General features: G+C 32.4%; 2 protein-coding genes across 10 annotated transcripts in view; one reads left to right on the forward strand and one right to left on the reverse strand.

Annotated features, from left to right (window-relative positions):
- The window catches only part of EML5 (EMAP like 5), a 244,705-nt gene extending 238,020 nt beyond the window's left edge, over positions 1-6,685 (forward strand). For all 5 annotated transcript variants that reach the window (XM_074235552.1, XM_074235553.1, XM_074235554.1 and 2 more), the window contains 3 exons: positions 1,010-1,163; positions 2,313-2,413; positions 2,851-6,685. In XM_074235552.1, coding sequence (XP_074091653.1) covers positions 1,010-1,163; positions 2,313-2,413; positions 2,851-2,887 — 292 coding nt within the window. In that variant the 3' untranslated portion in view covers positions 2,888-6,685. The remainder of the gene's footprint in view (positions 1-1,009; positions 1,164-2,312; positions 2,414-2,850) is intronic.
- Positions 3,124-20,020, reverse strand: part of ZC3H14 (zinc finger CCCH-type containing 14) — a 46,565-nt gene continuing 29,668 nt past the window's right edge. For 2 of the 5 annotated variants that reach the window (XM_074235567.1, XM_074235571.1), the window contains 8 exons: positions 18,369-18,443; positions 17,249-17,408; positions 16,246-16,478; positions 13,909-14,029; positions 11,232-11,368; positions 10,707-10,801; positions 8,815-8,921; positions 3,124-8,000 (listed from right to left, as the gene is read on the reverse strand). In XM_074235567.1, the coding sequence (XP_074091668.1) occupies positions 7,994-8,000; positions 8,815-8,921; positions 10,707-10,801; positions 11,232-11,368; positions 13,909-14,029; positions 16,246-16,478; positions 17,249-17,408; positions 18,369-18,443 (935 nt within the window). In that variant the 3' untranslated portion in view covers positions 3,124-7,993. The remainder of the gene's footprint in view (positions 8,001-8,814; positions 8,922-10,706; positions 10,802-11,231; positions 11,369-13,908; positions 14,030-16,245; positions 16,479-17,248; positions 17,409-18,368; positions 18,444-20,020) is intronic. The other 3 variants (XM_074235568.1, XM_074235570.1, XM_074235569.1) reach the window with 3 other exon arrangements.

The raw sequence follows: 20,020 nt of genomic DNA on the forward strand, positions 1-20,020 counted from the left end.
AACTGATAGCTTGGTTTTAACATTATAATATCTAGTACTTGTCTGTCTTAACAAATAGCCAGGTTTTTTTTTTTAGAATCTCATTTAAATACAAAAATCAAAGCACTGATGACGAGCATTTTGTTTTTACTTCAGAAGTGTGAAGTCATCAATTTCTAAAGGTAGATTTCTCTTGGAGATAGATGTTTTGCTTTTTAAGCAGCAGCTGCCACTTTTCTCAAGAGGTTTTACATTTATTCTTAAGTTGTTACAAAGAAAGATCTTACAATGAGTACAAGTCAATATGGTGAATTTCAGCTAATCCTCAATGTTCTATTTTATAAACAAGCAAAAAAATCACAGAAATTATAAATACATATTTAAGTACAGCAATGGCTACATTCTAGGTAGGTGAAAACTTCAGGTTAAACTATATACAAACTCATTATTTTTCCCAGTGTGGGTCATATTGTCAGTATAGTCCTATTAGAAAGTTTTATTAAATATCTACTTATTCCTTTAAAACTGTCTTAAACCTTTTAATAGGAGCGGCTAGGTGATAGAGCACCAGCCCTGGAGTCAGGAGTACCTGAGTTCAAATTTGGCCTCAGACACTTGATAACCTAGCTGTGTGGCCTTGGGCAAGTCACTTAACCCCACTGCCTTGCAAAAAACTAAAAACAAAAACAAAAAAACCTTTTAATTATCACCTCAATTCTGAACAATCCATTGGTCCTAAACAATTTCTAATTACACAGTATAAACCAACCAGCCATTTTCACTAGTAACCTTAGCTCAAATGCAAGTTATTCCCAGCCTTAATTTAGTTCTTTCCTTATATACTTCCCTAATAGATATTCTATTTATTACTAGTGATTTTCCTTTTTAAATTGTAGATTCAGTGAGTTTCCTTTTAAAAGCATTGTTTTAAAATCCTGGACTTACCAAAACATCTTCTTTTTCAGTAAACTGTAACTGATTTTTGGAGACAGTGACTTTCTGTCCTTCCCCCCCCCCCCCCCCCCCCAAGCATTCTAGGAGATGAAGTAGTTGGAATATGGTCAAGACACACTGAGAAAGCTGATGTCAATTGTGCCTGTGTGTCTCATTCAGGAATCAGCCTTGTAACTGGAGATGACTTTGGCATGGTTAAGCTATTTGATTTTCCATGTCCAGAAAAATTTGTAAGTATTTTGGTTTAAGATTTTTTTGTGTGTTAGTTCACTCCAAAGAAATTTTTTAAATCATTTTAACTTCAATTAACTTAAAGTCAGAAGCTTTAAAAAAAAATTCTGCCATCAAGCATTAATTTCATTTCAGTACCTGTTTCTTAAAAAGTGACATAATTTAAGGCCTCAACTTTTGGAATACATCACATTCTAAGTTCTATGTATTTGGAAACTAAAAAGCATTTTTTCATGGAAAAAAAATTTTGCAAATTATCTAAAGTGGAAGAGAAAAAACCCCAAAGATTGGGAACCCAAGGGAAAGGGCAGTTCCTGGGACACATGTTCCATGGAGGCCATTCATAAATATGTACATACATATATATTTTAAGTGCTGGCTCCCCATTCCAGTTAGGACATAAACACTACTTGCAAGTAGGGATTGTTTCATTCATTAAATTCACATTTGTTCCCCCCCAAAACCTGGCATGTAATAATTTATATTTACCATAGGAATATTTCTTCTCCAAAGGTGTTTATGTATTTACCATCTCTGGAAGTTGTTTTAATGACATTTTTGAGTCAGAATAGTTATCACATTCTAGGTATGATTTGATTTCTCATATATAATGAGCAAGATTACTTTTCATAACATTGCAGTATATCAGCTCTTTGCCTGGAAACTTAAACTTCTACTTTATTATACTGTATGGCAATTTTTATCTAAATCTAAATTTATTTAGTAGGGCAAATGTTCTTGTTCTAATCTAAGACTATCAGTGATTCTCCAAAGGTGTTTAAGTATTTACCATCTCTGGAAGTTGTTTTAATGACATTTTTGAGTCAGAATAGTTATCACATTCTAGGTATGATTTGATTTCTCATATATAATGAGCAAGATTACTTTTCATAACATTGCAGTATATCAGCTCTTTGCCTGGAAACTTAAACTTCTACTTTATTATACTGTATGGCAATTTTTATCTAAATCTAAATTTATTTAGTAGGGCAAATGTTCTTGTTCTAATCTAAGACTATCAGTGTCTGAGAAAACACTCAAAGATAGCTTTTCTGGCAGGTCTTTGATAGGTTTAGTTTTTGTCTCCTAAAGAAAATTTGTCCTGATGTATCATTTTCACAGTGATTTTCCTTTTTCTCCTCATTCAGGCAAAACACAAAAGGTTCTTAGGTCACTCTGCACATTTGACCAATATTCGGTTTACAAGTGGTGATCGACACGTTGTTAGTGCTGGTGGGGATGACTGCAGGTCGGTATCTTTCCCTACTTAAAAAAAAAAGAGGCAGCTAGGTAGTGCAGTGGATAGGGCACTAGTCCTGGAGTCAGGAGGACCTGAGTTCAAATTTGGCCTCAGACAATTACCTAGTTGTGTGATCTTGGGCAAGTCACTCAACCCCTATTTGCCTTGCAAAAAAAAAATTTTTATTTAACAGATTTCATAGGAAGAAGTTAGAATGGTTACTATAATAATGGCTTAAGTAAAATATGGTAGGGAAAACTAGAATTCCCTTATAGACTTATTTGGCTAATATTACAATATGCAAACACAATTTAAAAATGGTTACTACTTAAATTCTCTTTTAGGATCCCACAGAATTTTAGAGCTTCATCAGAATTTAAGTATCCCATACATATTAACATTTTCTTCTTCTAACAACTTACTTCTGTATTAATTTCAAATTGCAGCTTATTTGTCTGGAAATGCATACATATGCCACACTAAAGGAGATTCAAATGCTGAGGAAGACAGTATATGAAGTAACTCAAGAATACAATAAAAAAAATCCTTTGCATGATCAAGAAAATGGTGCTAACCCCAAGATGAATCAAAATTGGGGAAATGCCTAGAATCTTATCAGAAAGTTTATTAATTCAGTATATTTACTATAAGTACTTTAATCATGTTGGTAATCTGTTCACTGCCAGAAATATTCAAAATAATAATCAGATAAATCAGAATTGAATGTGGACTTCACATAATATCAATTTTATTTTAAACAAGTTATTTTCCAGGGCTTTCTGTATCAACTTGGCAAAGTCATAAGGTACATAAATATAGTGTAGTGGGTTTTTTTTGGGGGGGGTTAAGGGAAAGATCTTTGTCTTTTTATTCCCATTCTCTTCTCTCCAACTTGTTCAACTTTTCACTATTACAAATAGATAGCTATTCTCTCCCACTCACCCCAATACTTTTTTAAAAATCATTTATTTCTGATCTAAGCATGAACATTGATAAAAATGGACACATTGAAAATATTTTTGAAGGCTACATAGTGAAATATTATATGCTGTCTATTTTGTTAAGGAAAATGAAGTTATTTCAAAATGTAACTTTCTAATTCATTTCAGCAAATTGGGAGCAAACTAAAGTTTGACAGAGTTACACATAGTAAATTTCCTAGAGAAAATGGTAGAATATATTTAAAATATCTTTTTAAGAGATGAAGTCATTACAGATTCAGAACTGTCATCCACAACTGGTAAATCAATGCTTGCTAACTATACATAAAATTGCTCTATCTCATAGATCTTTAATGATTTGATTTTTGACCTGACAGATTTTTCACTTTTGTGAGTACCTTGGACACACAAAGCTTTTAAGTATAACTCTAATTACTGCTGTGTGAATAAACCCATGCTGAGTTCAAATCAGATATATAAGATGTTATTACCAGTCCCACAATATTTGAGCTCTCCACCTTATTCTAAGGTACAGAAATTAACAATGTAAACTTTAAAAAAAATCTAATAGCCTAAATAACAGAAAATTGAATTAATGATTCTCATGTTATTTGGGGAATAATTCAATAAAATCACATTTTAAAATTAATAGAAATTTTAGACAGAAATAAAACTTAACTGGATGTCATGTTTGAAAGCCATGATTCATGTTTTGGGAAGATTCATGTCTTCCTAATATTCTTCTAATATATTATTCTCCCAAAACTTTATTCTTAATAAGTATGAATGTGAAATAAATTCATTGGTTATGATAAATCTTTGGCATAAATTTAGTGTGAGGGAAAATTGGATTTGATTTTCCTATTGGGATGATTCATGCAGTCCTACATAGGCTGGGTTCCAATGATTTTTTTAAAAATACTAAACCAAATGAACCCTGTTTCTGTTTCAAAATTGAGCACATTTGAAATTACTGCTTGACTGATTTAGACAAAGTATCTTATAATTATTCCCATTACTTGCTTCTAAAGACAAATAACTTATTATTTATGTGTGAAATTTAAGTCCAACGTTAATTTAGAAAACCTTTACAGCATCTATTTAAAATACTAAAAATCTATTTTGAGCTATTCTCCATTCCCCCACCGAGCTTAAGACAGATCCTAGGCTATAGAATATTACATTAAGCCATTGGAGCAATATGTTTTGAGTTGCTGCAAAAAATTCATTGAGTATCCCACAATGGCTTAATTTAATGTCAGTTTTATCTAAACTTGCTTCAAAGTTGGTTCAATGTAGCAAAAAAAGTAAAAAATCATTTACTTTTATAAATAATGCAAATAGTTTGCTGTATGTGAAATTCTGAGAGCAATTTAATTATATGAAGTAGATAAATCAAATTATTCTGAGGCAAAACATCAGACGAATAATAACTTAAAGTATTATTAAAACTTAGGAATAGTTAGAAATTCTGAATAACATTCCCAGATGCACAAGTTCATTTAGAAAGATATCTGGAATATATTGTCTCATATCCCCTATTCACATAAGCTCTAGTATCAATGAATTCTCCTAAATCCAGCATAAAACTAGTTTTAAAAGCATTCAGTCGTCTTCTTAATCTCTTAAGCATTTTTCAACTAACAAGAATTTCCCTAACAGTATAGTGCTATCCAAGAAATAGTGAAAGAAAATCTCTCCTAACTGCTCAACTAGACAGTTCATTGTGAAAATCTTAAGGTTTATACAGCACAAAACTAGATATGCTTGCAACTAATGATAATGCCACAGTTTAAGCAATAATAAAATGTTAAGACCATGGGTAAATCAACTTTGCCCAACTATTTAATGCTTTTAAACAATTGATCTTAGTTAATATAACACAGCTGCAGTACTAAAAAGTCATCACTTAACTTTTCAACAAAATCTAATTGATGAATTTATAGAAAGAATTTATTTGGCCAATAGTATATAAGACAGGTCCTGAGTATTGTGCTCAGGTTTCCTCTATGTTCCAAGAAAACATTTTTAAAAAATTAGCACTGAAAGAAAATGGAGTTACACTCCCCCTTCCCCCCCTGCAATGCATAGTAAGCCTGTTGGCTATGAGCTATTTTGGAAAATCAGGGGCCTTTAACCTTTTTTCAGGGTTAGATTACAGCCTTCAACCTGGTAGATAAGATAGCCTTAATTATTGTTCAAGTCCTCTTTAGTTTAAGCTTAAAACCATGTTGCTAACTAGATTTTCAAATATCAGTTGTGGGGAGAATAAAATTTGGCAGGTTACATGAATTAACTGCCATATTTTATTAGAATCTTTTTCAGTTTTTTTTTAAACTCATAAGATGTTTTGTGTGCATGACATGATTTATCTGGTTAAAATTTTGATTTGATTTGTAATCTATGACTTCCTGTTTATTACCTGTGACTCCACTGGGTTTTAAAGACACGCATGCCAAAGCCTACTATGCACTCTTTGTACCAATCACTGTGCTACTTACTGTCAGACCAAAACCATCTATATCTCCCTTGTTTGGTCCTCTGTTCTTGATAATTCTGGATCAAACTTTAAAAATTACCCAGCATTTGTTTTATGTATAATTTTTTGTGTCATAGTAACTAAGTAAAAAGCAAAGCAATTATATTGTTTGCTTAGTGGCAAAATGTTATAATATTTCAAGGTCAAAAATAATAAGTTTCTAACACTTTAGTATGATTTTTTCCCCCCAAAAAAAATTTATTCAAGTTACAACAGCTTTTCATCTGTTTAAGTATACATATGGATGGAGATAATTCTTTTTTAAAGAAGTCTAAATTTCTTTCTTCCTAATAATGGCTTTAGCCATTTGAACCAAGTGTTTCTTCTCCTTCTGTTTTATAAATCTTTTTTTGGGAAGGCCTTTTTTCTCAAAATAGCTGTCATTAAGTTTAGTAAGGGAGTTGTCTTTTCCCCCAAACCAAACAGCTTTGTATTTTTTACAGGGGTGGTGGGAGGAGTTGCTATAAAAAACTCTGCATATAGAAAAATGTATTTTAGTCATCACTTCTCCTTTCCTATCAATTCTTACTTTTCTCCAAGGAAATTTCTAAAGGAAACTTCTATTAAATAGAAGTTTGTTCACTCTCTATAGGAATACACCAAGCAGGGGCGGCTAGGTGGCGTAGTGGATAGAGCATTGTCCCTGGAGTCAGGAGTACCTGAGTTCAAATTTGGCCTCAGACACTTAATAATTACCTAGCTGTGTGGCCTTGGGCAAGCCACTTAACCCCATTTGCCTTGCAAAAAAAAAACTAACAAAAAAAAGAAAAAGTTCAAGAGGAATACACCAAGCCTAAACAATGCAAGAGTTAGAAAATGTAAAAGAGTGAATATACATGTTTTTAAATTAACCTACATTATGGGGGGAAATAAATCCTATAAGTTCCTTTCCCTCCTTCAACTGAATAGAAAATATTCTTCAAAACCAATGGTTTACAACTTTTATGTTCTGCTCATTCTTAATTTTAAGTCCACATAACAACAATCTTTTTTCCCCTTTATGTATGTTAAATGGGCCCAAAGGTATACTCAATCTTAAATATGTGAGGTATATTTTTAAATGTGTTCCTCTCTCATTTGGGCATTTAATCCTTTACAATTAACTTTATAATCCTGTAATTTTAAAATGTATAATTCAAATCTTTATTTAAAAAAACATCTGCAAGTATGCTGTCCGTACATAATTTCCTGACGTGTTAACTTTTCATAATGTGAAGATATATGTATAGATATATATTTGTTAAAAAACAAGAGTTTAAATTGTGTAGCAACTGTTTTACAATATCCTGTATATAATACTTGTAAAAAAAGTTATTTTGTATATTTTTTGTGAAAATGTCATTCCCCAAAAGATTTACTGAAAAAAGAATATGTAACTTAATAGTAAACGAAAACATTTTAAAGAATTGCACATTGTACACATTTTTTGCAGTTCCCATTCCAAATGTTTTTACTAAAAACAAACAAACAGCCTTCTTCTATCTTTTAGTAGCAAATTTGCTTTGGAAAAAAATTCAGGTAAATAGATCACATCTGACTTTAAATACAGACTCATTGCTTTTGAAGGTGGTTTCAAACTGCAAAGTCTACATCTATTTTCCACACTTTTCAAAATGGAAAAAAAAATCATTTCTGTTTCACCCAACACTATTTTTATTCTTGGTATTCTGTTCATTTCAAACTAGTTAGGGTAATTGTATTTATATACATAGCACTAATATAGGCCTCATAAAAATGATACATACAATCAATCTTAATTACTTTAGGTAACACCACACTCAGATTCTAATTTTATAAACACTGGGACTCAAAGTAGCAGGATACAAACCATGCCTCAAAATGTTTTAATGGAATTTAAAGTAAATTTTTTTTCCTTACACACTGACTTCTTCATAGTAAAAAAAAAAAAACCCATGTTAAAACCACTTAATAAAACTTACAAATTTGAAAAATTAGACACTTCAAATAGGCAACAAACTTCATATTATGAAAACAATATATTCCAAGTTCAAAAGATCTGATAAATTTGTAGAATGTCTTTCACCAGTAGAGTTCAAAGATGGGAGTTTTAAAATCCATGATCTTCTTTCTAGCTACTATGTCAGGTTGTCATTCACTAAAAAAGCAAAAGCACACAAATTATTGTTATGCAACATACATACATACATACTTATATAAATAAAACATATAACATGTATATTAAAGTTATAGATAACTTTACCATTCTTCCCTTTTCAGGAGAATGATGTAAATCTATTCATTGCTTACTCAATTTTTTAAGGCATCTGTTATGGGTCAATGATAGCCCAAGGAATGGAATTCTCAGAACATATTTTATATGTCTTGGCTGCCAACTCTAAAAGGTCTAGATAAACAAGAAAATTTGACTGATCTTGTTTTAATTCTTCCTGACAAATAAGCTCCCTCAAAATGATTCCCCACATTATTTAGTCATTTAACAAATACTTGAACTGAAATGGAAAATTATTCAAGCCTTTAAAGTGTAATAAAATAAAAGGATTAATTTTAAAATATCTCTCTGATTCTTAAAAGTGACCCAGAGATCATGTAAGTAAAAAATCCATACTCAAACAATGATATTCTCTTAGCAAGATCAAGTAGTCATTCAGGGTTTATTCTAGTGAGGGAAGAACAATCCTCCCAAGGTAATTCATAATTTTTAAAATAGTTTTAGTAGTTAGTATTAAAAGTTTTCCTTAAATCAAGCCTGAATCTACCTTTCTGCAAATTCAATATACATAAAGTTGTCTATTTAAATATATATATATATGAAAATGTTTATTTTAATTCAGTCTAATAGAGCTCATTCATTTCAGAAATGAAAACTTAGAGGACCACCCAATTTGCTATCAACATTCCTTATACCATCTATATACACTCTCTCAAGTTGGTTGTCATTTTGATTTTACCTGGTTTGAGGTCGAGTCCATTTCAAGGCATGACGTGGTGGCACAGTAATTGCTGGATGGTAAAATGTGCAGTCAGGTCTCGTACACTGAGTGTTAAATCTACAATGCTAAAGACAAAGTTTTTTTTTTTAATTGGCTTTGTCAGTATGTAAAAATTTTAATATGAAATCCAGCCTCTAAAAAAATTCTTATCTATGCCCATGAGTGAATATCAAAGAATTTAAGCAAAGTAATCAAATATTTGTGATAGGTGTCAATGATTTCATTTTAACTTGCTGCTCATTCGTAGCCTGATTTATAACACTGTAAAGACGTGAAAAACACTGAGTCATCCTATGCCTTTGTTTAATAAATCCTTAATTGAACATCTAGATGCTTCATTCCTATGACAAACAAAACTTTTCATTATAGAAAAAATGTGTTTATATTTTTAATAACTCATATGCAGTACATTCTTTTGCTTTCAAAACAAAACTAAATTTAGAAAAATTTGTTAACTTATTGGTAAATTAAATATCCTCCAGGCAGCCTATCAGTCAATCCAATTTGCAAACTGACAAGTGTCTCTTTAGAGCTAGAAGGGAGCCCTCTAAAGAGAAACTGGGCTAGCATCTGATAAGAATGAAACTGTTTACTGAGTGATGAAAGAAAATTCACTACAAGAAACTTAGATGGATCAATTACTATCAATTACTATCATCTTGGATATGTATGCTAAGTCCAGTACATAACAGAATACATCTGTGTCCCACAGGTCTACAGGAGGTACTCCCAAATCACCAACCTAACATGGAAAATTGTATTTGATACTTTTCTCCCTTTCCTTTTAATTCTGAGTTTTAATGGTACAAATTTTAGGTCCTCCATCCCAGATATAGATTTATATGTATATATTTTTCTATTTTACCCTAATTTCATGAATTTCATGAATTTTTATAGGGTGTATTATTATTTGAGTTGAATTATGCCACTTTTCTATGGGAGGGGTGCTTTTTTCCTCAAGGCATGCAGAACAATGAAACTGAAGAGAAAAAGTTTCAATCTAAAACTCAAATTTTACTCTCATTTACTCAATTCCCACCAAGTATTACCCATCTAACTCACTGAAGTATTATTATAGAAAGTAGGGCAGCTAAGAGCAGAATGGGATCATTCTATCTTGGATATTTTTCCTGAAGCAACAAATTAAAGGGTCCACAGTTTCAGACCTAGTTGATTACCAATCAACAACAATCACACATAAAAGATGCAAACTACAGCACTTGACACAAATATAAATTGAATGAAGAGAACAAGAGAACCACACAATGGTCAATAATTTACTGCTAAAAGCTATGAGTAATACCATTAACTCTAGAGTCTCAAAAAATGCAGTTTCTGATAACAGGATTCCTTAATCTCTGTGTTGAGTAGATAACTGGGAGTCCTAATAGAACTACAATTTGCAACTCATATGGGTAAATTATCTCTAATTTATCACAGTCTTCACCTCTGATGACATGAAAGATCTAGAGTTCTCTGTAAAAGAAACATCAGGAAAAATAAGACATGAGAAAATCATAAAAAAGCAAATGTATATCCTTTAACTTCCAACATTAAAAGTTTGAGCAATGTCATATTCAAAGAGCAAAGAACTAAAAAGGCCAAGAAAAAACATCAAACATAAAGCAAAGTCAACCAAGGAGTGACCATCAATGTTTTGAAGAGCTTTGTTATAACAAAGATTACTTGTAGAGAACTTTCTATCTGAATTGTCTCAATAATTTCCATTAAAGTGTTAAATTCATTCATCTGAGTGTCTCAAAATTAAGTGATTATTCCTCCATAATTTTTTCCAAAATGAATTATTTTAACAAATCTATCTCAAATAAAATGAGTAATATATAGCTTACTTTTGGATGATAGAAGGGACATTCCATTTTCTTACAAGCAGGGAAGTAACGGCAAAGCTGACTACTGGAAGATGTTGCTGTTGGTGTTGGTGCTGCTGATAAAATAATTCAGGTTGGACTAATGAAATTTATAATTAAACTCAATTTTTGAAATCGGTAATTTTTAAATTAAAATGGATCTTTTTACTGACACCAAGACAAAAGTGTAAACTCATAAACATTAAGTAATTTTAAATTGTAATTAAAATTGACTTAAAAATGCTCTAGAATAGGTTACAACTCTATTCCTCCAAAATATTTCATTGTTTCTTAGAATACAAGACGTAATATCAATGAAATAGGGTAATTAGAACACACAAAAATGGGAAAAATATTCTACTTACAATATATTTGCTTTAAACACACATATGTGTATACATACCCAATTAATATAGACACCAATTAACTCAGCTTTGATTTGTTCCATTCAAAAACCCTCCATACCAAAATAGAAATTTCAAATGGCAATATGCAAAAGTGACTAACCTGGTTTGGGAGGCAGCACTGGGATTCGTCTACTGGCATGAGTGTAGGGACAATCTGGTTTAGTACATTTAGCATCATATTTACAGTTTGGATGAATAAACAAGCATTTTTCAGCAAATTTACAATTGGGAAAGGCTCTGAAAAAAAAGAAGAAACAAATACTTATTCAATATAGACAATTCTCTTGTTGTATCATGAGAGTTCCTTTGAAGGAGATTCAAGCATCTTTTCTGCTTCAAGAAACACATGAACAATATAGATGAAGCAACACTGAAATACAATATATAAGTAGTTTGTATTTTGTTTATTTAAGTGTATGTTTAAAAGCTTGACATTTTTGTAGCACTTTGTTTACTTGGAGTCAACTAATCCAAGCAAATTGAATTTTCTAGAGAATTGATGCAAAAGCAGTATGATAGAAACTCAACCTAGGCAAAATCAAGACAATCATTTACCCCAGGGTTATTTCTAAGATTATACTTCGCAAAGCAGATACTGATCTATAATAGTTTTAACTCCTTTTTGGGAGTATTCTCTACCTGAATAAAATCAAAAGATCCAGTTCTCCCTTATTACACACACACACACACACACACACACACAAACACATTAAAATTTCATTTTAACTTTTAATTAACCATTTCTAAAATATACTACATACTTTTTAAGTAAAACTGGGTGATCTAAACATAATTTAGCTGTCTTGAAGATTCTAGGTCATGACAAAAATCAAAACTAGACTGTAGTATGTTCTAGGTAAAGAAATTTCCAAAATGTACTCAAATGTTATACTGTCTGTTGGAAACTGAATCTTTGCAATAACTCATTTGATTCAAAACCACAAATAGCTACATGGGAACAAAGGCTTTTATGTCACTAAAATACATGTACATTTACAAAAATTAATATTAAAATGTTCCCAATAACTGAACTGCCTACCCACTGATGCTGGGGTTCTGATTTTAATTATCCTATGCAATATATCAAGAATAAGCAAAGTAGATCTGGCTATGGCCTGTTTTTTGTAAGGTAAGTGAGCTAAGAATATCTACAATTTTAACATTTTGCTATACTTTATAAAAACCATTGTTAAGTTTATTGGCTGTATAAAAATAGGCAGACCATTTAGTTAGCTGACCCCTGATATAGACAAATGAATATAGTACAGTCAGCCTAGGAAGTGCCCTGGATCAACTTGCTATTTAAAAAAAAATTGCTGGGGCAGCTAGGTGTCACATTGGATAGAGTACTGGCCCTGGAGTCAGGAGTACCTGAGTTCAAATCTGGCCTCAAACACTTAATAATTACCTAGCTATGTGACCTTGGGCAAATCACTTAAACCCATTGCCCTGAAAACAAAAGACAAAAAAAAAATGCTGTAATCTTGCTTTACTCAAAAAATAGAATGAGTAATATGCAGCTACACAAGTGTCATTCTACAGAAATAATTCCTGAAACAAAGGCTGTCAAAGCAGCCTTGTTCCTGATGAATTTCTCATCTGTCATAAAAGCTGCTTCTTCTCTATTCTATCAAAGCCTCTGAAATTATTATCACCATCCAAAATAGTATTTCTGATGAATGCAATAAAATTAAGGTTTTTCATCATCCTATCAGATCAAATAAAATCAGTTGATCTAGAATCTGAAAGGACTGCAAGATTTGGCTCTCTTAAAGAGAAAAGTATAGTAAAGCCATTAAAAAAACAATTAACTTTCAAGAGACTTAAGAACCAAGAGAAATGAAATGACCGCAATTCTAGAGGGGCAATTATGAAACATAAAACATGTTTTTTGGACAGGCAAATTAAGTCCTTGTTTTAAAACATCTATTGCAAGATAACAAACATCTATTACAAGAGTTTTCATTTTTGGGGGTGGACACTGGGTTTGAGAGGGAGACAAAGTGTAAAGTAAAATCCAAAGCCCAAAAATAATAAAGATTTTTTTTTACTCTAAAGTAAGGCAATGATAGTATAAGGGTCATTCATTAAATTTATAAAAAGGAATTTTTAAAAATTGAATGTTTTTAAATGAACTAGAGAACTTTCTAATGAAAAATTACTATATTGGGCAGCTAGGTGGCACAGTGGATAGAGCATCAGCCCTGGAGTCAGGAGTACCTGAGTTCAAATCTGGCCTCAGCAAGCCACTTAACCCCCCATTGCCTTGCGCAAAAAATAAATAAATAGATTACTAAGTTGAATCTATAAAGTAATAATTGATTTTTTGTATATCAAACTTCATTGTATCAGATTTGCTAAAGTAGGGAGAATACACCTATGCTAAGTAATATTTCAAACGTCTCGGAAAAAAAAATTTACCAAAAGCTTCTCCAAGTAAACTTGTTCCAAAGCTTCAGCAGGTCAGTGTTTCCTCATTTTATTCAATAAAAGCAACTTTTATTAATAAGGATTTTAATTATTATTAGGTGCTTAGAGAAATCTGTCCACAGGAAAAATATGCAAACTGTGGCAGTATATTTAATCAAAGTAACAAGATCTTTTCAGTGTATTTTCATCATATTTAAGCATTACTCAGTAAACTTCCCTCTAAAAAGGATGCAAAGCTTCTCATGTTCCACAACTGACTTAACACATTTCGCTGCATAACGAAAACCTGAACCCACATTAAATAATATCTCAGCCAGGGCCTGAGGTAGAAATGAGGATGCACTTACTTGCAAGATGAAGTTGGGTGGTGATAAGCACATTCATCCCCATTTTTGCAGGCAGGCCAATATTTGCAGCGCTCTGGCAGTTTCTCTGGTTTCTGTGTGATACTCAAATCACTCATCTCAACTGTGAAATGAAGATTCTTATTAATATCTTATTAAAGATTTTTTAAATGCCATGAACTGTCCAAGTCTTAATCATATATCACTGCCAGAAATGATAAGAAAAAATTCATATCTATGACTATGAGAAACCTAGAGTACAATGACCTGGCTGTAAGTTATATGCAACCCTGAAATGAGGAACAAAGGAGGTATAATGAACTGCTTGTCTCATTTAGAGTTTATTTTTATGGTTTCTATAGTTAACTACAGCAAATCCACATTCTATCAGTCACACAGAATCCAGTACAAATACTATCATATAACTGTCACAAAATCATTACCATTATACCAAAGAGACATCAAACTCTGCAGGTTGGAGGAGGGCCGGGGCGGTGTAGAAGACTTCTAGGTCCAACAGATAATCAAACAGAGCTAAAGAATTTCACCTCTCAACATTTAGAGCAGTACAGCTTGAGCCCTCATGGAGGCATAAAACATGACTAGGTCTTGAGAAAGGTCTTTTAGTAGGAAAAAAAAGGGGGTTAGGAAGTAGATTAGTATGCAGGCTCTCAGACAGGGTTACTATGTCTGTTGGCTTTGCTTAACTTTTTCTTTTTAGAAAGGGGAGGCTCCTGGGGGTGGGAAGCAGGAATAGCACATCCAGAAATGACAGTAAGACACAAAAAAACACCAAGTAATTTTTTTAATACACTATGGCAAGGAATTGTGTGATGCTCTTCTTACAAGGAATTAGGCAGTAAAACAGAAGTCTTTCTTCTATTCATGAGAAAAGTTACAGAAGAAACATAAGACAATATAACACATCCAAGTGCTTCTTGACTAGAAAATAAAAGAATTGATCAGTATTTGAGAATAACTTTGAAGAGAATTGTAATACTTTTTTTTTTAGGTTTTCACAAGCAATTGGGGTTAAGTAGCTTGCCTAAAGCCACACAGCTAGGCAATTATTAAGTGTCTGAGGCCACATTTGAACTCAGGTAACTCCTGACTCCAGGGCCGGTGCTCTATCCACTGAACCACCTAGCCACCCCTATACTAGACTTCTTGATAGGATTGGCAAGTTATCCTGGATATAATTAGCTTTCCCTTGCTAACTTTTCTTCTCTCTTGGAAAATGCTGCTTCTTTTCCAATTTTGCATTTAATGTTAATGTATGAATATGCCCATTTTCTGTTGGCTCTGTTGGGTAATGCCTTTGCTGGGTGTGAATCAAGCTATATGACACTGACTCATCTAATAACATCTAATAACTTCAACATTCAGCATGTTCTGCAATCCACATAGCAAAGAAAAACATTGCCTTGAGCAACAAAAAATTGAGAACTGCAGATATATTAGTATGTATGATAGAAAATTGACCTGTCTGAAGAAACCACACTGCTGACAAATGAGAGGAGGAGCTGGGCTGGAGAGCAGCCCAGTGATCACAATCTTATACTATTCATATTGGTTGAGACTTAAAAACAACCTTTCTGATACTACACACACACACACACACACACACACACAAAGATGTAGCTCATTTTATAGATAGTTCTTCCAAAACTACAACTTTTAAAATCTTTTGTAATTTTCAAGATTCAGTAGTTATTTCCCTACCACAGGATTATTTACAAATTTTTTAAGAGATTTGGAGAGCTTTATCACAATTCTTTCTGATCAGAATGGAATTTTTAAAAGTGTAGTTATTGCTATGAGATTAATACTAAGTTAGAGAGCAAGTTAATAGAGATGATAAACATTCACCTACCTAAAAGCAAAGGATTGTATCAGAAACTCTTCAATTAAGTGCCATGGTTTTGAAAATTCTAATACGAGGAACTTCTCTACTATAAGCAGTAGTTTGACCAATTCTGTAATCACCAGAGACACTGAGCAAGATATGAGAATATATAATTTATAGTTTCTTTAAAAAGAAGACACCAAGAATGGCCTTTCAGACTTCAATAGGTATGGCAAACTATTCTAGTTTTGCATTCAAAACATTAGCGCATATTTGGATTTGATGCCTGTATTTTCCCTTTTCATACTAGACTTTAGCAGTTTTATCTACAAACAAAAAAAAAAAATCAAAATTCATAATTCCCTGTAAGCTTAAACTCCAGCAAGAGTGAAAGGATGCTCTTTGAACATATAAGAATATTTTAAATCTCCAATCAATAGATTTCTTCAGAGGAAATTTTCCTTTATAAAAGGTGATCTGAATTTCAAACATACCATTTGAAAAACTACCATCTGAGTCATCAAGCTGCCTGCTCATCAGCTGTGACTGCTGTGGACGGAGGCCTTTTAATCCCTTGATTGTAGATGCAGTTTGATTTATTGGTTTCATTCCTTCAAAACATATGTCTTCCTCTTCTTGATCTGACATGTATCCTGGGGGGCTGGGGACACCATCCAGCGTCACTATAAACTTGGGACTTGCAGGTTTATCTGGTTGTACAAGATCTCTGCCAGACAAATAGAAAACACCATAAATTTGGGGAAAGGTGAATAAAATTTTTAAAGTAGCAGAGAATTTCTACTGCAAACATCTTCAGAACAACTTATTTTCACTTACTTGCTGAGAATATTATCAACAAGAAATGACTAGGTAAGTCTTTCAATGCATATCCCTTTATTAAAGTGATTAAAAGGTTCTACATTACAAAATATTATTGTATTCTGTGCACCCTAATAGTCAGTCTACTATTTATTATTAAAGTGCTTAAAATGTGCCAAGTACTTGACTAAGTATACAAGGAAACCCTCTCAACATCAGTAGTCATTTCTTTCAAGGATTATTTAATTCAACAAAGGGTGGGGCAATAGATGGTGCAATGGATAGAGTGCTGGCCCTGGAGTCAGAAGGACCTGAGTTCAAATCCAGCCTCAGATATTTGATACATACTTAGCTGTGTGACCTTGGGGAAGTCACTTTACCCCATTGCCTTGCAAAAAAACAACACAATTTAATGAGGGGAAACAACCTGCATAACATAACAGCTACATAAATTACTAGAGTAGTGGAGATTAAGGATATCTGAAAGGAGGAAGCACTAGCCAACTGTGTGGACTTTACATTCTATAAGGGAAACAACATATATGTATCTTAAGTATATATTTTACACACACACACAAAATAAAAACAAGGTGAATTTAAGAGGATTTGATAGATTTTACATGGAAGATGAGGAAAGGCCTCAAGTAAGAGCCTTTCTTGCAATAAGAAATAAGCTACCGTGTTTGTATGAGGCGTCCTGAAAGAACCCGAAGAGTATCTGCAGTCTTCATTCCAGATTCCTGGTTTGGTGTCACTACCAATTCTTCTGACAACTTCGGTTTCTTCAGAATAAATGATCTTGTGTCTGCGTGGACCATGGATTCCATGTCATAGTAATCTGACCCAAGAAAATTGGCCAGAAATATAATTATTCTTAAATACACCTGTCATTCCCAGAATCATAACTTTAAAATTAGAGTATTTACCCATTTTTACATGAAAGACTACAGCATTTATAATCACAATTCAAAAAAATTTCAAAAACATAGGACAAATATTTATAACCTGAGGTGTAGTAAAAATACCAATCATTCTTCCTCTATGGATGTTGATCATTATGTGGAGACAAGATTACTTACTCCTTTCACAAAACATTCAATTTCTCTTAGAAAAGTCCTAATTGAAGTTATCTCAAGTATTTTACTAGCAATAATTGATATTTTAAAGATAAAATCTCTTAAGAAAACCTGGATAGATGAGTTAGCAGTCCCATCATTGTCTAGAATTGATTGCTGTAACAAAATATCTCCTCCCATCATTGTCTAGAGTTGATTACAAAATGTCTAGCTAATGCCCTAAAACGCTAAGCTCTCAGCCAACATAGATCTGTTTAATCCATTATGCAGAGTGCTACCTTGCAACTTAGAAATTAACACTTCTTAATGATGGGAATTACTTCCATCTATTTCATATGTGAAGCTATAAGGGTTAGAGGATGCCCACAGAAGTAAACAGTAAAAAGAAGAGAGAAACCTAGAAAAGAAAAAACATAATCTTCAATACAATAAACCACAAGTTGTCAACATAACCGCACTGCACTTATAGCACTGTAAACAACTCTAATCATTAGCAGGATAACAACTGGCTAAAGAATCTGAATTTAAATGTACTTTCTAAAAATGTAGCAACTTGTCATGGAAACAGGGACAAAATAAAAGCATTCAGTTTTAAATATCCTAACTTTAGGAAAAGGTAAAAAACCCAAAGTCTAAGGCTCAACACATTCATACACACAAAAGAAAACATAGACCATCTGAAAACTACAGTACCACAAAGGAAATTTAAAGCCATTACCAACCTTGACTCATTTGTAAAGTTTCCTCCACTACTGGGTCAATTTGCAGTCGGGAAAACAACTGCCTTTGTTGAGCTCCTAAAGATAGCATGGATTAAAAGAAGATTTCACTAAATCTCAAAAGTAATCAATACCTACATGTTTAACTTAAAGAGAAAAGTATTTCTATGTTTGAATATAATGGATGTATCAATTCTCCTCATTGAAAGCTTTAAAGTAATCTGACAGTCATTCCAACACAACAACATATCCATGCATCTCCTGAGAGAAAAATTATACTTAGGGTTAACAGCAACATAGCAATTTAGAATATTGTTGAATTTCTTGCTAGTAGAAGACCTAAAGTTAGTGTTTCAAAACTGGGAGTGATACCAAAGGTGGAAAAGAAGAAGATCATAGAGCCATTCCAAAGGGGTTTCAGAAAATGGAGCTGTAAGGGACATTAATGAACTAAATGATGGTGTAGTAGAGAGCTATGTTTATGATATATAAAAAGCATGAACTAACAATCTAATCCTTGGCCTTTCCCCCTCATCCCACCTTTATATTATTTAGAGAGAACAGAGATATGAAAATTGATGCACTCCAAAAAGCTACGTGGGTTGGGTCAGGCTTCTACAAATTTGAGGTGGAAAGTTTTAGAATTAGTTATTTAGAATTTAGTATTAGTATTAGAACTTGGTATTTAAGAATCAGTATTTCCTAACACTTATATTTTCATTCTCTGCATTATACTGAAAACTTATGGAATAGAAAGGTTCACATGATTAGTTTTTCATATCCCTGACAATACCTACAGTAAGTGCCTTGCACGTAGAAGACACCAAGATATATATTAATGATACGAAACAAAAGCCTTTACACTCCAAAGAAGGTCAGGATAAAGTAAAATGAAAAATATTATTAAGAAGAAATTTTTTGTAAATAAGTGCATCTGAACTATAGATATCAACAAAACTAAGTATCTAGCTATGTACCAAATTTAATTAAAATGTGTACAAGTTAAAATTATGCCTGAAAATATTATCAGAAAATTTTGTTTCAATATTCAAGCAGCATGATAACCTTTAATAGAGTACAAAAGCACACCAAAATTAGTTCAATAACTTCAAAAGTTACAATGGATCAAATAGACACACAAATACAAAATGTCAAGCAATGAGCTGAAACAAAGACCTATTCAGGCAATTAGCATTCCTGTCCTACACTTAAGAGAAACATAAGAACTGGAAAAGAGTGGAAGTCTTCATTCCAAATATATTCAGATACTAAGCCATTTCTGATATAAATTGAAGTTATTGCACAATAGTTAATAAGTGAGGTATTATGCATTCAGATAAATAAACAAAAATTGATTATTTTAAAGATGTTTCAAATATCTAAGGGATATTTTCACTATCTCTTTTAGATCTTAAACAGGATATTTTGAGCAGAGAACTCATAGAGAAGTTAGAATTCTAAGCTTCTGTTTCATTTAACAGGATTCAGAACTGGCCCTTACAGATCAATCTAAATTCATTTTTTAGAGATATAATAATTAAGACCTCACCCAAGATCACACAGATAAACAGCAAACAGTTGAGTTAAAAACCCTGTTATTTTAAATCATAAAGAATTCACATCTGTACATTAGAAATTGTGAGAAAACAAAAGAT

Source organism: Macrotis lagotis, chromosome 4 (genome assembly GCF_037893015.1).
Source record: "Macrotis lagotis isolate mMagLag1 chromosome 4, bilby.v1.9.chrom.fasta, whole genome shotgun sequence".
In the NCBI taxonomy this organism is placed as follows: Eukaryota; Metazoa; Chordata; class Mammalia; order Peramelemorphia; family Peramelidae; genus Macrotis; species Macrotis lagotis.